Here is a 20,073-nt window from a genome sequence, read left to right as displayed (position 1 = left end):
TGTGCCTGAGGTTCCAAAATGTCCCCAGAACCTCTTTTCTCAGCTCGTGATGCCAAATCTACAAACTATCAGGTAACTTTCCTTCCACACCCTCTTCCTTTTCTTAAGAAAATTATTCATCTTTTATTACTACCTCATTTCTACAGCTAAAAAGTCCATGTCAGGACAGTATCACAAATCTACACACTGTATTTGAATGTTACTGCTTTCTTTTCTCTCCTAGGATCCCATCTCTTCAACCCAAGTGAAGTCCCAGTAATGTTTCCCAAAGTTTCCTCTGGCTGAGTTTTGGATGACATGGCATTGTAAGGAGGCTGATTTGGTATACATTGGAGAAAGGCCCTCAGTTTGGGTGTGGTGTTCAAAGCTAGGGGTATCAGAAGCCCACAGACACACAGTGTCATTCTCAACAGCACGTAGGGAGTGAAGGAGCCACTTGGTTATCAGTGATGATGGTCGCCCTCACTCCCTGATGACACATGTTCCTCAGTTTCTCTCTGTGAAGGTATGTGTTTTATTTTGTACATACAAATATATCTATTGTTGCTATTAAGGTAACATGCACAGGAGCTGGAGTGATAGCACAGCAGGTAGGGTGTTTGCCTTGCACGTGGTCTACCTGGGTTTGATTCCCAGCATCCCATATGGTCCCCCAAGCACTGCCAGGAGTGATTCCTGAGTGCAGAGCCAGGAGTAACCCTTTAGCATCACCGGGTGTGACCCACGAAGCCAAAAAAAAGGTAACATGTACAGTGTTAATGCAGTTTCTCCATCTCATCATCACTAAAGTGCCTAATACGATCCACCATATCCTTATGCTACTTATATTAACATTAATTCTCCTCATTCACTTAACCCATTCACAAAGAGTACCTATGCTCCTTGTTCTCTTTCCCACACTGTTTCTTTAGAATGAATCCCTTGGTAACACTAACACTAAGAACTGTTCTTCAAGCTGTATGAGACATTCAATTTTGTTTGTTTATTTTTGGGTCTCACCCAGCAGTGCTCAGGGCTTACTCCTAGGGTGACTCAGGGGACCATTTATGGTGCTGGGGTTTGAACCTGAGTCAGCTATATGCCAGGTAAACACCCTACCTGCTGCATTCTGGCGCTATCCTTGAGAATATTCTTATTTATTTTGGATATGAATAGAGATAGCACAGTGGGTAGGGGGTCTACCTTGCACGCGGCATACCCAGGTTTATTCCTCCACCCCACTCGGAGAGCCCAGCAAGCTACCGAGAGTATCTGCCCACATGGCAAAGCCTGGCAAGCTACCCGTGACATATTCAATATGCCAAAAACAGTAACAACAAATCCCATAATTTGTTATGAGACATTACTGGTGCTCACTTAAGCAAATCGATGAACAATCGGAGGTCAGTGACAGTGACAGACATGAATAATTTTTAGACATTACTTTAAATACTTTAAATTTGATGGCACTTATAAAATGTTGGTTAGATTATAGTCAAAATATAAAATTTCATTCTGCCTATGGCCAATATTTTCTCACTAAACCAAACTACTATTTGTTGCTACGCAGCCAGGATGGACCTTTGCCTCCATATGTGGAAGGCCTGTGCCCTACTCCTGAGCCTTATCCCCGACCTCACAGAACTAGCTTAGCTTTCCTGACTAGAAGAGGAGGCTAGGTTGAATGTCTGGGATATTGCTCAGTGTATACATTTGGGGGGCCTGGGTATGTTGCTCAGTGTAGGCTGTCTGCCCTGCAGATATGAGAGCATGAGTTTGACCCCTGTCACCATCACACATGCCTTGTGTGATCTTGGTCATGCTGTCTTTTGTGATCCCTGGCCCCACAACAAAAAAATAGTTCTGTCTTTGACACTGCAACCAAGTGCACAGGAGTTCCACAACTAAATGATGTTACATAAATTATGTTACAACTGAACAGTGTGTGAACACTGCGAGCAAGTGTGTAACCCCGGCAAGCACTACAACCAAGTGTGTGAGCACCAGTGAAGGCACCAACAACAGTGACAACAAAGGGAAGGAGAGGGACAGAAATAAATCAACAATAAAAGAATCTTTTAAACCATGTTCTTAAAAATATCAGACCTTACAACATACTGCAGCATGCCCCGGGGCCAGTGAGATACCTTAGGTCAAAGGGCTGGGATGCAGGCTCTGTGTGCAGCAAGCCAGGCTCACCCAGACTGCGAGGTACCCTGAGCACCCCTAGGAGCAACCCCCAAGCGCAGAGCCTGGAGTAACCCTGAGCACAGCAGGGTGTAGTTCCCCCACCCTGTCCCAAATGAGCAGTTACCAAGAAAGGGAGAGACCCTGCAGGGGCTCCACAGATAACAGCTCCTGAGACATGGGGGAAAGGTCTGTGTGTCCTAGTGACAGTAACTGTATCCTCACATTGGTGGCTGCTTTGTTGCATTTTCCACCAGTCTGTTCCATGCCCTCTCCTGCTGCCCCATGTGGGTCTCTAAGTCCAGCAGAGTCCAGCCCTGCTCTCCCACAGGCCATTTTCCATCAGGTCACTCTCTTACCTTCTGAGCACTGCCCCACTTCCTCCCTCTGCAAACCATTCAGGTCCCTCCCCATCACCATGATCAGATGATGAGTTTATCTTAAATTACATTCAGTTTTTTGGGTTTTGGATCATACCTGCCTGTACGCAGGGATTAGTCCTGGTGGGCTTCAGGTGACCATAAGGGCTGTCAAGGATAGAACCCTGGTCAGTGATGAACAAGGCAATCACCTTATTCACTTTCCAATCTGTCTGTTTCCTATATCACTTTCACCTTGTATAAACAGAGTCTGAGAAGAGAACAGCTCCATCATCTCCCAAACCTCTCATCAGGATCTGGATGCTTTTTCCCCCCAGAGAGGGGCAGGACTTCAGATGGTCCTGCCCTGTCCAAGATTCCCTCAGATTGGGACAGGATTAGGCCCTTATAGAGATATTAAATAAATCAAAACAAACACTTCCAAGTTATCCCTCTGTCAGTCCCACGTCCTCTCCCACCTGCTGTCTCATGTCTCCCATACTTGGTGGCTGGATGGAGCCTAGGGCTTACGCATGGTAGCCTGGATCCCTGCTGATCGCATCCACCTATCATCCTCATTAACACAACTGTGTGTGAGTCCATATTTCACCCACCAAATAGATAGTTTATTTTTTACAAAATGGATATTAAACATGTGATTTCAGAATCCTAATTATCTAATAAGGCTTTAAGGTCCCCAATATTCATGTATCCCCATTTCCTGAAACAACCAGTTTTACCCTCATAATTACTGCTCATAATTAACTGAAATAATTGTTAAAAATATCATTCCTACATTTTAAAAACATTTTTTAATTTATTTTTGCTTTTTGGGTCACACCCAGCGATGCTCAGGGTTTACTCCTGGCTCTGCACTTGGGAATTACTCCTGGCGGTGCTCAGGGGACCATATGGGATGCTGGGATTCGAACCCGGATTGGCCGCATGCAAGACAAACACCCTACCCGCTGTGCTATCACTCCAGCCCCTCATTCCTACATATTTGGATAAAACTTATTGTTTCCATATATGTCACACAAAACAACAGATTAAAGGCAGGAGAAAATATGAAAATCTAGCAAGCTTCTTATGAGACAGAGAAGATACTTCGAATACATATAATGTAAAGGATTCACTCCTCCACAACACTATGTTCTGAATTAATTTTATACTTTTTCCTTCTTATTTGGAGATAGAGACTCCCAATCAGTGCTCAGGATGCCTCTGAGCGAGCTCCGGGTTCTCCAGCACCATACCTGTGGTGCTCTGAGACCCGTGTGTGCCGCACAGAGCCCGGCTGCATGTGCCTCTTAACCCCTGAATTTTTTTTTGAGGGGAGAATTTATGCACTAGGATTTACAAAGTTGTTTGTTGTACAATTATTTCAGGAAGTCCATGTTCCAACATCAATTCCACCACCAGTGTGACCTTCCCCTCACCAAAATCTTCAGTTTCCCACCCAGATCCTGAGCCTGCCCTCTTAGCAGGCACAAAGAAATTTAGTTCATATTGCTTGTTACAACACATGCTAAAAGATAAAATAATTCCTGCATTAAATAATTCCCTTGTAGTGCCAATTGCTGGGATGAATGTGGTGGCACTTGAGCTTTAGCTCTCTGAGGTCGCACAGGTGGACTGGCTGTCTGAGGTCACACACACGCTCTGGCTCTGGGGTTGCACATGTCAGCTGTGGTCTCAGCACACTTGGCTGCGCTGCTCCTTATTTTGGTCGCACACACTGGCATTTCCTCCCACTCACAAGCCCCTAGTGGGCACAAAATAATTTACTTTATATTGCTTGTTACAACAAGAAAGTATCGGGAAATAGATCAATAGAAGTCAATTTGTGATCATTATTCTGTCTCACAATGGTGTTACTAAAGCCACTGTCTGACGGTTTACTGGGCTGTTCTCTGCTACTGAGCCTTCTGTGTTACTATTTTTGCTCAGAGCTTGGTGGGTTTCTACACAATTTTTTAAATGTTTTTATTGAATCACTGTGAGATAGACCATTACAAAGCTGTTCATGATTGGATTTCAGTTATATAGTATTCCAACCCCCGTCCTTGCATCAGTGTACATTTCCAGCACCAGCGTCTCCAGGTTCCCTCCCATCACCCCCCATTCCGCACCTGCCTCCTGCCTCTATGGCAGGCACTTTACTTCGGTCTCTCTCTTTCTCCCTCCCTCTCTCTCTCTCTCTCTCTCTCAGCAGTGTGGTTTGCAATATTCTATACAACTTTTTATCAAATCTGCTGTTTTCCTACTGGAATGTGGTCAGGTGTCTCAAATTACTATGAAACATGGTGTTGCTCCAGAAGCTGGAAGCATTTGATGGCTTGGCAACTTGATAAGGTTCAGTTGTGGAGGTTGGCCATTTTCATGACTGAAATTTTGGGTTTGGGTGGGAGCTGTTGGCCTCTGGGCAGGGGAGGGTAGTTGGGGTGTTTGGAGAATCTGCCCAACCCCATTCTGAGGAGGGCCCACAGCACTCAGCCCTGACTGGTCTAAATGAAGATTTAGCAGCCCGGCATTTTTTACTCAAAGAACTGGGCCATTTCTATGCTAAAAAAAAAAACTGTTGGGGAGTAGATAAATAAAGGAGACAGATAAGAGACGTCCTTTATGAGAACGTTCAACCCAGAATGCTGGAGTTAGAGGTGGAATAATGCCCCGGTAGGGTGATGGTGGTGGTGGGGCATTCTATCTATCTTGCTCTATCTCTGCTTCCTCTCCTGAAAGAATGTCGCTTTGAGAAAGCCCATTACAAAGATGTTTTTCCCCATGAACCAAGTCCCTTGGATGTGTAAACATTTATCTTGCATAGATTAAGGTTATTAGGTATTTGCCTGAAAAATGTTGTTCTGATGATTATGGATCCTAAGTAATAAATATGATTCACGGAGAACAGTCAGGGCTCAGTGCACAGACTATGAGTCCCTCACCGCCTGCTTTTAACACCTATTTCTGCCTCTTTCTTGGTTCTCATGGAGTCCATGGATCAGGCCTAATCAGCCGGGGCTGGTCCCTGGCAAAAAATCTAAAATGTTTTTTCTTAAAAACACTTCCTAGAGACTGGTGAGATAGTATAGTCTGTAAGTTGCTTGCTTGCACCTTGCTAGAAAAAGATTCTACTGCCTGCATCTCATATGTTCTCCTGAGCACTGCCAGTAGAAATTCCTGAGTACAGAGCCAGTGAACATCACTGGGTGTGACCCCTTACCCCCCAAAAGACTTCCTGTTAGCATGAATTTGTTGTTGATAGTACAGCAGTAGGGCGTTTGCCTTGCATCCGGTTGGCCCTGCAGAGCCAGGTTTGATTCCTCTGCCTCTCTTGGAGAGCCCAGTAAGCTACCGAGAGTATTTCGTCCGCAGGGCAAAGCCTGGCTAGCTACCGGTGACTTATTCGATATGCCAAACACAGTAACAATAAGTCTCACAATGGAGGTGTTACTGGGCCCGCTGGAGCAACTCGGTGAACAACGGGAGAACAATGCTACAGTGACAATGCTATTATTCCAGTTGAAGTAATTTTCAGGCTTTTACTCTGAAGGAGTTGGCTGCGTGTAAGGCAAACGCAGCCAACTCCTTCAGAGTAAAATAGCACAGTGGCAGGGCGTTTGCCTTGCACGCAGCCAACAAGGCCGACCCGAGTTCAATTCCTCCGCCCCTCTTGGAGAGCCCGGCAAGCTACCGAGAGTATCTCACCCACGCGGCAGAGCCTGGCAAACTCCCCGTGACGTATTCGATATGCCAGACACAGTAACAACAAAGTCTCCAATGGAGACATTACTGGGCCCGCTGGAGCAAATCAATGGTCAACGTGAGGGCCTTTACTTTTACTTTATTCTGAAGGAGAGATTGTACAGAGGATAAGGTGCTTGCCCTGCTCATGGCCAACACGGGTTTGATCCCCGGAACTACATAGGGTCCCATTAATCTGCCAGGAGTGATTCATGAGCACAGAGCCAGGAGTTACTCCTGAGCACTGCCTGGTTGGCCAAAAGCCAAAAATAAAATAAAATCATCACCACCAAAAATAAAGGATCTCTTAGATTCCTCACACGGCAAACACTGATTGGCTTAATCTGAACGCACAGAAGCATCTCTGGGCTCCTCTCGAGATTTTAAGATTGTAGCAAGATCCAGAACAGAAAACCATGGAAAATCGCTGAGTCAGTCTCAGCCCTGGCCATGAGGAACACAGTGTGACAAAGATCAGGTGAAGGAGCAGGTGAGAGGGCAAAGTCCCAGGTCCCAGGTGTGGCTCCCAGTGTCTCTGTCCCCAGGGTGGTGTTGGAGGCTGGAGAACAGTCCTGAGGATTCCTGATCTCCCCAGAGTTTCACTAGTGCCTCTGCAACCTGTTCAACGTCTCTGCCCGGATAATCGTGACGCGTACCCAGTAGTCCTCACTCCTATTGGGCGTCGCTATCTGGAGCAGCCAATCAGCGTCCGCGCGGCTCCCCGCGGTCATTAACTTAAGGCTATGTCCAGGGAGTCACCAGGACTCGGCCTGATTCCTTCAGTATGTGGGAGCCGCGACCCCTCCTTCTGCTGCTGTCGGGGGTTCTGGCCCTGACCCAGACCCGGGCGGGTGAGTGCGGTTCGGGAGGGGAGTTTATTGCGGGGGGAAGGTTAGAAACTGCCAGGCATTGATGAGCACGACCCCCGAGAAGGACTTTCTCCGGTTCCCTGCCCGATGCCCCCCAAATGTTCCTCCTTGTATCCCCAACCTTCAACTCCGACCACAACACCCTAAGTCTGGCCCTTCTTGGTCCCTCCCCCTTTTCCCGACTCCCGAATCTCCTCCCTTTTCCTCACCCTGGCCCCGGGGCTCACCCCTTCCCCGCCCCCAGGTCCCCACTCCCTGCGTTATTTCTACACCGCCGTGTCCCGGTCTGGCCGCGGGGAGCCCCGCTACACCGAAGTCGGCTATGTGGACGACACGCAGTTCGTGCGCTTCGACAGCAACTCGGCGAGTCAGAGGATGGAGCCGCGGGCGCCGTGGGTGGCGCAGGAGGGACCCGAGTACTGGGAGCGGGAGACGCGGATCGCCAGGGACAACGCACAGACTTATCGAGTTGACCTGAACACCCTGCGCGGCTACTACAACCAGAGCGAGGCGGGTGAGCGTGGCCCGGGCAGGGACGAGCCAAAACACAGGGACCGGCCGGGTCGCCCCGACGCTCCCAGAGCGTCTCTGAGGCTAAGGGACCCCGCCCCGGACCCTTGACCCGGAGTAGCCGCGGGGACCAGACCCGGGTTTCGTTTTCGGTTCGGGGTTAATCTGTGCGGGCGGGTCAGACTCTCACACCCTCCAGGTGATGTACGGCTGCGACGTGGGGTCCGACGGGCGCTTCCTGCGCGGGTACAGTCAATACTCCTACGACGGCGCCGACTACATCGCCCTGAACGAGGACCTGCGCTCCTGGACGGCGGCGGCGGGCACGCAGGCTTGGCGAACCCAGCAAAAGTGGGAGCAGGGGGGTCAGGCTGAGTACATGAGGAACTACCTGGAGAACATCTGCTTGCCTTGGCTCCTCAGACACCTGGAGAACGGGAAGGACACGCTACTCCGTGCAGGTACCGGGTCCCAGGTGCTGAGGACCCCTGACCTCCTCTGTGGGGACCCTACTCCCCATAAAGGGGAAGATAGTAGGGTTCAGTATCAGAACAGCGCTCCTTCTTCAGTCAGGAGGACGGTTTGGTTTCCTTCTCTGTACCAGCGGGACTCACGCTCCTCTCAGGTCGACCCTGTGTCTACAGGACCGTGAAGAACCCTGCTGTGTGTGGGAGAGAGGGGGTGTGAGACCTTCTCTGAAATAACGAATGTGGGTTCCCTGGAACCTGGCAGCCATATGTGAACTTTCTCAGATCTCAGCTCTGACTCCTGCTTCTCTCAGTCACTCACTCTCCACCCAGGACAGGACCAGAGTCAGTGTCTCCTTATTTTTTCTTTTTATATATATTTTTAGTGAATTACCATGAGATACAGTTACAGACTTAAAAACTTTCGTGCTTACGTTTCAGTCATACAATGATCGAGTACCCATCCCTCCACCAGTGCCCATTCTCTACCACAGATGATCCCAGTATCCCTCCCACCACCCCCACCCCATTCCACCTATCATCCCGCCTCTGTAGCAGGGCATTCCCTTTTGTCTCTCTCATTTTGGGTGTGGTGGTTTGCAATAGAGGAATTGAGTGGCCTTCATGTTCGGTCTATAGTCTAGTTTCAGCACGCCTCTCCTTCCTGAGTGGGCTCTCCAAGAACCCTTAACTTGGTGGTCCCTTCTCTACCTGAGTTGCCTTTTCACCCAGCATGTGAGGCTGGCTTCCATGCCATGAGGCAATCCTCCTGGTACTCATCTCTATTATTCTTGGGTGTGAGGGTCGCATTCTGTTACTTTATATTCCACAAATGAGTGCAATCTTTCTATGTCTGCCCCTCTCTTTCTGAGTCACTTCATTTAACATAATACTTTCCATGTTGATCCACTGATATGCAAATTCCATGACTTCATCTTTTCTAACAGCTGCATAGTATTCCATTGTGTAGATGTACCAAAGTTTCTTTAATCAGTCATCTGTTCTCAGGCACTTGGGTTTTTTCCAGATTCTGGCTATTGTCAACAGTGCTGCAATGAACATACAAGTGCTGATGTCATTTATACTCTACCTTTTTACATCTCCTGGATATATTCCCAGAAGTGGTATTGCTGAGTCAAATAGGAGCTCAATTTCTAATTTTTTGAGAATCATCCATACTGTTTTCCAAAAGGGCTGAACCAGTCGGCATTCCCACCAGCAGTGAAGGAGAGTCCCTTTCTCCCCACATCCGTGCCAACATCAGTTACTTTTGTTCTTTTGGATGTGTGCCAGTCTTTGTGGTATGAGATGATATCTCATTGTGGTTTTGATCTGCATCTCCCTGATGATTAGTGATGAAGAGCATTTTCTCATGTGCCTTTTGACCATTTGGATATCTTCTTTGATAAAGTTTCTGTTCCTTTCATCGCCCCATTTTTGATGGGGTTGGCTGTTTTCTTCTTGTGGAGTTCAACCAGTGCCATATCAACCCCTTATCAGATGGGTATTGGGTGAATATTCTTTCCCATTCTGTAGATTGTCGTTGTATTCTGGTTCTGTATCTTTTTTTTTATTTAAAATACCCATCCCTCCTCTAGTGCCCATTTTTCACCACCACGGATCCCAGTATCCCTCCCACCCCTAAACCCCTCCCCCCAATCCCACCCTGCCTCTGTGGCAGGGCATTCCCCTCTGTTCTCTCTCTCCTTTTGGGTGTTGTGGTTTGCAAAAGAGTTAAGCCTGATTTTCAGGAATAAACATTGGATGATTTACTTTCCATTGATCACTTTGTATATAAGGAGATGTTGCAAGGCCGCTTACGCAGTTTGGAAAAAATGTCCTGGTTTCTGCATGCCCAAACTATGCTTTTAGAGGCTCATGGTCACCGGGGTTCCATCTGGAGAAGGCAGGATGCAGCACCTATCCCATCTGGGACCTTCCGGTGACATCAGCTCTGTTTGGGACCTGGAGCATTCTCCGGAAGCTGTGGGGCTCTCCAGCGGTTTTCTTCTTTGTTCTCATTGTATCTTTTGAAGTGCAGAAGCTTCATAGTTTAAGATAGTTCCATTTCTTTACCTCTGTTTCCACTTGGTTGGTCAGTGGTGTGTCATCTTTGAAGATACCTTTAGCTTCAGTGTCTTGGAGGGTTTTGCCGACCTTGTATTCAATGTACCTTACCTTATAGATTCTGGTCTGATGTTGAGGTCTAATCCATTTTGATCTGACTTTTGTACATGGTGATAGGTAGAAGTCTGAGCCCATTTCTTTTGCATGTAACTGTCCAGATTTGCCAGCACCATTTGTTTAAGAGGCTTTCCTTGCTCCACTTCACATTTCTTTCTCCCTTATCAAACATTAGATGATCATATATTTGAGGGTGTGTGTAAGGGTATTCAACCCTTTTCTATTGGTCTGCAGCTCTGCCTTTGTTCCAGTACCATGCTGTTTTAATTATTACCACTTTGTAGTAGAGTTTGAGATTGAGGAAGGTGTTGTCTCCCATCTTCTTTTTACCAAGAGTTGCTTTAGCTATTTGTGAGGGTTTGTTGCGAATGTAGATCAGCCCCCCGAGGAGGACCCCATCGCCCTGGAACAGCTGGAGGCTTCCTGCAGGACCAACTATGGTTACTCAGCTGTGTCCTGTTTCTACCGCCTGGCAGGGACCCTGTGGCCTCTCTCGTGCTCCTCCTGCTCAGCCTCTGTCTGCTGTGATGTGCAGGGCTTCCCTCACTGCTCACCAGGGGCACACAGTAGACCCACAATCCAGACCCTCTCAAGTCTGCAGCAGTGTGTGGTCAGCCTGGCACTGGAGGGGCCCCCAAGACCCAGAGGGCAGCCGGGTCTAACACCAGACATAATCACATCTGGCACTGCAGTGTAGGCAGGAGCCCAGGCTCTTGAGGAGGGCCTTCCTGGGAACTTGGAGAAGGGTCTTCACACACAAGTCCTGGCTCTGCTGCCCCTTTCAACATACACATATATGCCAGCACTCATACTTATGTATTCATACATACACAAAACAGTGTATGTACACATGTGCCCACTCACCTACTCCGTACACACATATATTCACATGCACATGTTTCCACACATTCATGCAATCAGCCTACCTCAGTCTGACTCCACGGGTGTACTCATGAGCACATCACATATGCACACATGTTCACAGGACAGCTGCACACGTGCACCCATTAGTGCACATACATATCATCCCACTCACAGATCTGCACATGCACACAGCTTACACATGCATGCATACACACACATGCAGTCTCACAGTGGTTCCCCGCATGAGCAGAGCCAACAGTGATGGAGATGAGAGTCTTGCCTCACACACTCTGTCAGCCTACCCTTCCTGAGGGTCAGGATCAGCATGACCCCTCAGGGAGAGTCGCCTTGGGTATTTCTGTTGTCTTTTTTTGTTTGGGGCAGGTTACATTCGGTAGCCTGCCAGGTTGTCCAAAGTAAGAACGAGATAATAAGAATGTAACCTGCCCACACGGCAGAGTCTGGCAAACTCCCCGTGGCGTACCCAATATGCCAAATACCAGTAACAATGATGAGTCTCATTCTCCTAACCCTGAAAGAGCCTTGAATATGGCACTTTATAATCTCAGGGCTAGGACGAAGGAGACTGGTGCCTCCTCGAGGCAATCGACGAACAACAGGATGATTGTGATCATGATCGTGTTGTTCCATATGAATTGCAGGAATGTGTGAATGTTTGCTCCACTTCTTTGAAGAATTTCATGGGTATCGTTATAGGGATCGCATTGAATTTGTATATTGCTTTGGGGAGTATTGCCATTTTGACAATGTTAATTCTCCTAATCTGTGAGCTTGGAATATGTTTCATTTTTCTTCATGTCCTCTTTTTTTTTTCATGAGGTAGAGTTTTGTAGTTTTCTTTGTACAGGTCCTTTACCTCCTTAGTTAAGCAGATCCTGAGGTACTTGATTTTCTGAGGCATGCTTGTGAATGGGATTGATTTTTTCATGTCACTTTCTCTCTCTCTCATTATTTGCATATAGTAAAGCCATGTAATTTTGGGTATTGATTTTATAGGCTGTGACTTTACTATACAAGTCTATAGTTCCTAGGAGTTTCTTGGTAGAGGCTTTAAGGTTATATAAATATAGTATCATATCATCTGTGAATAGTGAGAGCTTTATTTCTTGCTTTCCTATCTGGATGCCTGGATGCCCTTAATATCTTTTTCTTGCCTAACCGCTATTACAAGTACTTCCAGTACTATATTGAACAGAAGTAGTGAGAATGGGCATTCTTCTCTTGTCCCTGATCTTAGAGGGAAGGCTTTCAGTTTTTCCCCATTGAGAATAATGCTTTTCATAGACTTGTGGTAGATGACTTTGACTATATTGAGAAAACTTCCTTCAAAACCCATTTTGGTGAGAGTTTTCATCATAAACAGGTGCTGAATCTTGTCAAATGCTTTCTCTGCATCTATTGATAGGATCATATAGTTTTTATCTTTTCTTTTGTTGATATGACGGATTATGTTGATCACGATCATGATCACGACCATCCTGTTGTTCGTCGATTGCCTTGAGCAGGTCCCAGTAACGTCTCCTTTGTCCTAGCCCTGAGATTTTTTTAAAAAGTGCCATATTCAAGGCTCTTTCAGGGTTAGGATAATGAGACCCATCATTGTTACCGGTATTTGGCATATTGGGTACACCATGGGGTGTTTGCCAGACTCTGCCATGTGGGCAGGTTACATTCGGTGGCCTGCCAGTTTGTCCAAAGTAGGAATGAGATAATAAGATGTCCTGCAGCCACATTCGCTTCCAGGAGCTGGGTTTTATAGTCTCTGAGTCTTGGCCATTGATGGGATTACATGGCGCCAGGGAGCCAGTTGGTGGGTGTGACCCCTGCCTACTGGAATTTGGAGGATCTGGGTGTAGGATGCTCAGCCCCGATCCGAGCAGGCTTGGAGATCTCAGCCTCGGGACCTGCATGCCTTTGTTCCTCTGATGGTACCTTCATGCATGTGGAGAGTGGTCTCAGCATGGTGGTGGCTGGTTCTGGAGGTCTTCAGCTACCGGAGCCCTGATCGGGGTGGGGAGGGAAACTCAACCCGCTCCCCTCCAAGGGGCCCCAGCGAGGACAGCCAGGCGCAGGGGCAGGAGACTCTGATTTACAAATGTTGATTGATTTCCAAATGTTAAACCATCCTCCATCCTTGCATCCCCGGGATGAATCCCACTTGGTAGTGGTGTATGGTCTTTTTGATGAGTTGTTGGATTCTATTTGCTAATATTTTGTTGAGGATCTTCGCATCCGTGTTCATCAGGGATATAAGCTTGTAGTTTTTTTTTGTTGTTGTTGTTTTGTTTTTAGTGGTGTCTTTGTTTGCTTTTGGTATTAGGGAGATATGTGCCTCATAGAAACTGTTTGGGAGGGTTTCTGTTTCTTCAATTTCCTGGAAAAGCTTTAAAAGAGCTGGCAATATGTCCTCTTTAAATTTTTGGAAGAATTCGCTAGTGAATCCATCTGGACCTGGGCTTTTGCTTTTCGGAAGATTTTGATTGCAGTTTCAATTTTCTTGATAATGATAGGTCTATTCAGGTATTCCAAATCTTCTTGGTTCAGGCTTGGGAGATTATAGGAGTCCAGGAATTTATCCATTTTTTTTTAATTCTCATGTTTCGTGGCATACAGACTTTCAAAGTAGTCTCTGATGATCTTTTGAATTTCTTTGGTTTCTGTAGTGATGTCCCCCTTTTCATTTCTGGTTCAGTTTATTAGGCTTCTCTCTCTTTCCTTGTGAGTTTTGCTAATGGTTTATCGATCTTGTTTATTTTCTCAAAGAACCAGCTCTTGGTTTCATTGATCTTGCAGATTGTGTTTTGGGTTTCCATGTCGTTAATTTCTGCTCTAAGTTTTATGATTTCTTTCCGCTGGAGCGATAGCACAGCGGTAGGGCGTTCGCCTTACAAGCGGCCAACATGGCCGACCCGAGTGCGATTCCTCCGCCCCTCTCGGAGAGCCTGGCAAGCTACCGAGAGTATTCGATATGCCAAACACAGTAACAACAAAGTCTCCAATGGAGACGTTTCTGGGCCCGCTCGAGCAAATCGACGATCAACGGGAGGGCCTTTACCTTTACCTTTACCTTTATCCTTTTGCCTAGTTTGGGCACCTTTTGTTGATCCTTTTGTAAGATCTTGAGCTGTGAAGTCAAGTTAATAATGTGGGTCCTTTCTTCCTTCCTGAGAAACTTGCAGTGCTATAAAATTTCCCCTTAATACGTCTTTAGCTGCATCCCATAGGTTCTTCTAGCTCATGTCTTCATTTTCATTTGTTTCCAGGTAACTTTTGATTTCTTCCTTGAGTTCCTTCATGACCCACTCATTGTTCAACATTGAGTTGTTTGATTTCTAGGTGTTTGATTTGGTTTCTCACTTCTGTGTAAGATTAACGTCTATATTCAGTGCATCGTGGTCTGAAAATATAGTTGATACAATTTCCATATTCTTGATTCTATTGAGGCATGTTTCGTGACCCAGCACTTGGTCTATTTTGGAAAATGTTCCCTGTGCACTGGTAAAAAATGTGTATTCATTCTTTTTGGAATGTATAGCCCTGTATAGATCTATTAGTCCTCTCTCTTCTATATCTTCCTTCAAAGTCAGTGTTTCCTTGATGAGTTTTAGTCTTGTTGATCTATCCAGAGCTGATAGGTAGTGTTTAAGTCTCCAACTACTATTGTGTTGCTACCAATGTTCTCTTTAAAATCTGTTAGCAGTTGTTTTAAGTACTTAGCTGATCACTCATTAAGTGCGTATACGTTAAGGAGTGTGATTTCCTCCTGCTGTACATATCCCTTGATTAGTAAAAAATGGCCTTCGCTGTTCCTTCTAATTTTTTTTCACCTAAAATGTATGTTGTCGGATACTCGTATGGCCACCCTGGATTTTTTGAGGGAGTTGTTTACTTGCAGGTTTTGTTTCCATCCTTTGATGTTGAGTCTGTGTTTGCTCTGTCTCTTCAGATGTGTTTCTTGTAGGCAGCAGAATGTTGGACTCAGTTTCTGAATCCGTTTTGCCACTCTGTGTCTCTTACTTGGTGCACTTAGACCAATGACATTGAGAGAGATTATTGTCATGGGATTTTGTGCCATTTTTCTGTCGGGGTTTATTGTGCTTGTAGGGATTTTTCTTGTCATACAGTAGCCTCTTTAGTCATTCTTTTAGGTTTGGTTTTGAGTCTATGAAGTTCCTGAGCTCTTGTTTATCCATAAAATAGTATATTGTTCCTTCGAGTTTGAGTGAGCGTTTAGCTGGATTAAAGTATTCTTGGTGAGACATTCATTTCATTGAGTTTTTTCACCATATCCCTCCATTGTCTTCGGGCTTGGAGGGTTTCTTCTGATAGGTCTGCTATAAATCTAAGGGTGCTTCTTTGTATGTGATTTCCTTCTTTGATCTTGCTGCTTGCAGTATTGTGTCTCTATCCGTGGCATCCATAATTCTTACTATGATATGTCTTGGAGTATTTTTATTAGTGTCCCTTTTAGCTGGCATCCTTTGGGCTCCTTCGATCTGGATGCCTGCATTCTCTAGCTCTGGGAACTTTTCAGCAATGATATCTTTTTTTTTATTATTAGTGAAACACCATGAGGTACAGTTGTAGACTTCCAAATTTTTGTGCTTGGGTTTCAGTTATACAATGATCGAGTACCCATCTCTCCACCAGTGCCTATTCTCCACCACCACTGATCCCAATATCCCTCCCATCCCCGAACTCCCCTACCCTCCCTGCCTCTGTGGCAGGGCATTCCCTTTTGTTCTTTCTCTCCTTTTGGGTGCTGTGGCCTGGAAAAGAGGCATTGAATGGCAATCATGTTCAGTCTATAGTCTATTTTCAGCATGCATCTCCCATCCTGGGAGGATCCTCCCAACACCCTTTATTTGGTGCACCCTTCTCTACCTGAGGACAGCGATGATATCTTTAACTGTTTTTTTTTTTAAAGGGGTTGCCTCCCTGTCCTTCTGGTACTCGATTGATTCTAATGTTGTTCCTCTTGGAATCATCCCCTAGGTCTCTGATTTGCCTGAGAGCTATTTTGAGATCTTTTCCCATTGTTTGTTGTTGCCTGTAAGTTTCCTGCAGCTCATTTTCAAGCTCACTGATTCTGTCTTCAGCTGTATTCATTCTACCATTGACAGCACCCACTGAGTTTTTTATTTCATCTACCGAATCTTTATTTGTGACATTTCTATTTGTAGCTTTTTTTCCCAATTTTTATTAGTGAGACACCATGAGGTACAGTTGTAGACTTACAAATTTTTGTGCTTGGGTTTCAATTATACAATGATCAAATACCCATCCCTCCACCAGTGCCCATTTTCCACCACCACCACAGATCCCAGTATCCCTCCCACTCCCCATCCCCCCTCCCATCCCATCCTGCCTCTGTGGCACTTTTGTTCTCTCTCTCTCTCTCTCTCTCTCTCTCTCTCTCTCTCTCTCTCTCTCTCCTATTGGGTGTTGTGGTTTGCAAAAGAGATAATGAGTGGCAATCATCTTTGGTCTATAGTCTACTTTCAGCATGCTTCTTCCCATCCTGGGAGGGTCCTCCCAACACCCTTTATTTGGTGCTCCCTTCTCTGTCTGAGCTCCCTTTTCCCCTACCATTTGTTTTCTTGGCTCTCTGTTCCACTGTTTCTTCCAGGTCCTCCTTTAACTTAATGGACATCTGTTCCACCTTTTCTTTGAGTTAATTGATCATCCTCAGCATTTCATCTCTGAATTCTTTATCAGAGAGATCGTATTTGTAGGTAATCCTTATTGGGACTTCTGGACTCCTTTCTTCCTTCATTCCTCATGGTGGGGATTTATGTTTCTTCATGTTGTTGTGGAAGAATGGAGGTGGGATTCTCCAGTTCACTGTCAGTGTACACCTCTCACTTCAAGAAAGGATTCTACGTGAGTTTGGTCAATGGTGATGACCCTTCACCCACTAGAATACTACCTTCCTCTTTGGTGTTCCTCTGTGATTTGTGTAAAGCCTATACTGAAGCTTCAGAGGGTGCATTCTTTTATATTAGGCTTGTTCAATTTCTTGTGTTCACCTTTATTTTGGTGAGTTTGGAATAGGCTGCTGGACTGTAGACCTAGTGTAATTGGGATAGCCAGGAAGTTCTCCTCAGAATTAGGTAATGGAAATTGAGATGAGTTGAGGGTGCTGGGAAGGGGAAAAATAACTGAGGTCTGAAGCCCTGGAGGCCACACCCCCCATCTTTACCTCAGGGAGTTAGTCTTCACCTCAGTGCCGAACCGAGTAAAAGTTCCAGTTCTGATTCTGTTCTAAGGCTTGCCGGGGACTCCCATGGCTGGGGTTCTGGGGGCACCTGGCCGACGGAAGGAGGAGGCGATCTCCTCAGTGTCTTCTTAGGGACCTTAACCTCCTATCAAAACCCTGTTCTACAACTTTCCAAGGAATTAGAATTTTATTAAGATTCTCCAGCCAAGCTTGTGTCTGGAGTTCTACCTCCTATTACAAACCAATTATCCTGTTCATTCTCATTATGAAAATGACCCAACATGTGAATTTCTCATTTTTCCTCCTCAGAAGCCCCCAGAAGATATATAACCCACCACCCCTTCTCTGACCATGAAGTCACCCTGAGATGCTGGGCTCTGGGCTTCTACCCTGCTGAGATCACCCTGACTTGGCAGCGTGATGGAGTGGATCTAACCCAGGACACAGAGTTGGTGGAGACCAGGCCTTCAGGGGATGGAAATTTCCAGAAGTGGGCAGCTGTGGTGGTGTCTTCTGGAGAGGAGCAGAGATACACATGCCATGTGCAGCACCAGGGGCTGCCAGAACCTGTCACCCTGAGATGGGGTAAGAAGGAGGACGGGCCACAGAACCTGTTCTCAGGGAAATCAAGGTTGGCCCCTCTTGGGATCTGTTGAGGGTCAAACTGAGGCTGGGGTTCAGACCCTCTCTTTCCATCTTTCCAAGAGCCCCCTTCTCAGTCCACCATCTTCATTGTGGGTATCATTGTTGGCCTGGTTCTCCTCGGGGCTGTGGTCTCTGGAGCTTTGGTGGCAGCTGTGATCTGCAGGAAAAAGTGCTCTGGTAAGATGGGTTTGAGAGAGAGTGTGTGTGTGTCGGGGGGGATCTGTCAAACATGCAATTCTTGAGTCTTGTCCCACTTTAGGAATCTCCCTGTATTAGTTCTGCCTCATAAACAGGTACAGCACCTGCTCCTGTGCTGTTGCTCACATGCCCCCTGTGTGTGTACCTCTCAGATTTGCTCATGAAAGACACTTTCACCTCCATAAGCTGGGGATGAACCTGGTTACTGGGTTCACAGATCACAAGGACTGTTCCTGCTGAGCACAGATCGCCAGGAGCAGGCTGGTCACTCTAGGAGTGTCTCCTTCCTGCGCATTTCATGATCCTGCCTTCAGAGTTCTGATGCTTCCCTGGGGTCCGGGCATAGAGAGCTGCTCTGTGGCCTCAGGACCCAGTACTCTCCCTGACCTTCCCTGGGATGTTTCCTTCCCGCAGGTGAGAAAGGAGGAAAGTACATTCAGACTGCAAGTAAGTGTGGGCAGGGCTGGACCCTGGAATCCTGGAGACAGAGACGGGAACCCATGGGGAGCTCCCGCACCCCTAGTTCCTCTTCTAGTTCACCCTCTGTGACTCTGATCTTGACCTGTTTGTTCCTCCCCAGACAGCGAAAGTTCTCAGGGCTCTGATGCGTCTCTCTCAATCCCTAGAGGTGAGCTCTGGAGGCTGTAGTGGGTGGGATTGGGCAGAGGGGACAAGACTGGGTTTGGGGTTCTTTGAGAGGGATGCTGGGAGCTTGCTCAAGATGTCATCACTCCTGTGACTCACTTGAGTCTCTTCATTCTTTTCTCTTACAGTGTGAGACAGCCTCCCCACTGCGTTTCCTCACATTGCAATGTTGTGACTCAAGAACTGCTGATTCTCTTCCTAACCTGGGACCTTAGTGTGTCTGTGTCCTGTCACATACTGTGAGGGGGCAGTCTGACCCACCCCTGCCCCTCAGGGGTTCCCCCTTACTGATCTGCATTCTCTTTCCTGATGCTCTGGGCTGTGCCATCAGAGACAGGACTCAGCAGTCTCCATCTGTATTAGTCTCTTGTTTTCCTGAATAATGAAATCAGCTCCTTTACTGAAATCAGCATCACATTTGCATTTTTCTTATTCCTGTTTTGTGGGATTGAGGGGTTAATAAAGGAAATCCCTGAAATTTGAAAAGGAACAAATGGAAATCCTGAGACCTTCCATGTATTTTCTGTTTTAATTTGAGTCTGTCCCAGATGTGTCAGGAGAGGCTGTGAGGGGATGGGGGGGACAGATCTGTGCCCAGTCTGTGGGCCTTGATGTGCTCACTCATCTATCCGGGTCATTTCTCCTGCTCATAGTCCTGGTCCTTCAGTAGCACCTCGTCCCACAGGCCCTTGCTCACAGGGACTCAGGTCACACCCGGTCTCATCCTGTCCCAGGACCATGAGCAGCGAGGGCTTCTGTGCTGGTCAGTCTAGGCTCAGGCCCAGGTCTGCTCCTCAGCCCCATCTGGGTGTTTTTTTTTGTTGCTTCTGTGCAGGAGGCTGCCTGTTTCTTGTCCACACATTCATAGCTCATTCTCTCAGTGTGTGTCCCCATCTCTGAGCCTCAGGAGGCATTTGCCTGTCACACTCCTCTCAAGGCCCAGCCTGGCCCCTGCACACCGGAGTCTCTGTGGTATTGAGAGATGAGTGTTCAGACTTGCCATGTTGGAATTCAGCCCTCCCACCCACCAACTCTGAAGCTCTAGGAATCTCAGCGCTGTCAGTGATCTGAGTTGATGGATTTAAACTTAGGGGTTAGAAAATGGGCTCTGTGAACCCAAGATCCTCTTCTCCTAAGAGATAAAGTGCTGTGTGCTGTGGGGTGCCAGTGTGGGAGGGAAG

General features: G+C 46.7%; 1 protein-coding gene across 1 annotated transcript; it reads left to right on the top strand.

The window, feature by feature from the left end:
• The first annotated feature begins 7,053 nt into the window (after positions 1 to 7,053).
• Positions 7,054 to 19,124, top strand: LOC130035467 (patr class I histocompatibility antigen, A-108 alpha chain-like). The gene is made up of 8 exons (XM_056127190.1): positions 7,054 to 7,120; positions 7,383 to 7,652; positions 7,831 to 8,109; positions 17,714 to 17,989; positions 18,110 to 18,226; positions 18,662 to 18,694; positions 18,828 to 18,875; positions 19,021 to 19,124. Exons 1-8 carry the CDS (start codon positions 7,054 to 7,056, stop codon positions 19,023 to 19,025), a joined length of 1,095 nt encoding a protein of 364 aa, XP_055983165.1. The 3' UTR covers positions 19,026 to 19,124.
• Positions 19,125 to 20,073: the final 949 nt, after the last annotated feature.

The sequence above is a fragment of the Sorex fumeus genome, unplaced genomic scaffold, assembly GCF_029834395.1.
Source record: "Sorex fumeus unplaced genomic scaffold, SorFum_2.1 ptg000063l, whole genome shotgun sequence".
Lineage (NCBI taxonomy): Eukaryota > Metazoa > Chordata > Mammalia > Eulipotyphla > Soricidae > Sorex > Sorex fumeus.
Note: the sequence above shows the minus strand (reverse complement) of the source record. Positions and strands in the feature narration are given on the sequence as shown.

What these genes read in the sequence shown, in the direction of transcription:
- LOC130035467 (XM_056127190.1), top strand. Translation starts at nt 7,054, where the DNA reads ATGTGGGAGCCGCGACCCCTCCTTCTGCTGCTGTCGGGGGTTCTGGCC. An exon ending in CCTGACCCAGACCCGGGCGG is followed by an intron (nt 7,121 to 7,382) that starts GTGAGTGCGGTT and finishes CCCCGCCCCCAG; the next exon opens with GTCCCCACTCCCTGCGTTAT. An exon ending in AAAGTACATTCAGACTGCAA is followed by an intron (nt 18,695 to 18,827) that starts GTAAGTGTGGGC and finishes GTTCCTCCCCAG; the next exon opens with ACAGCGAAAGTTCTCAGGGC.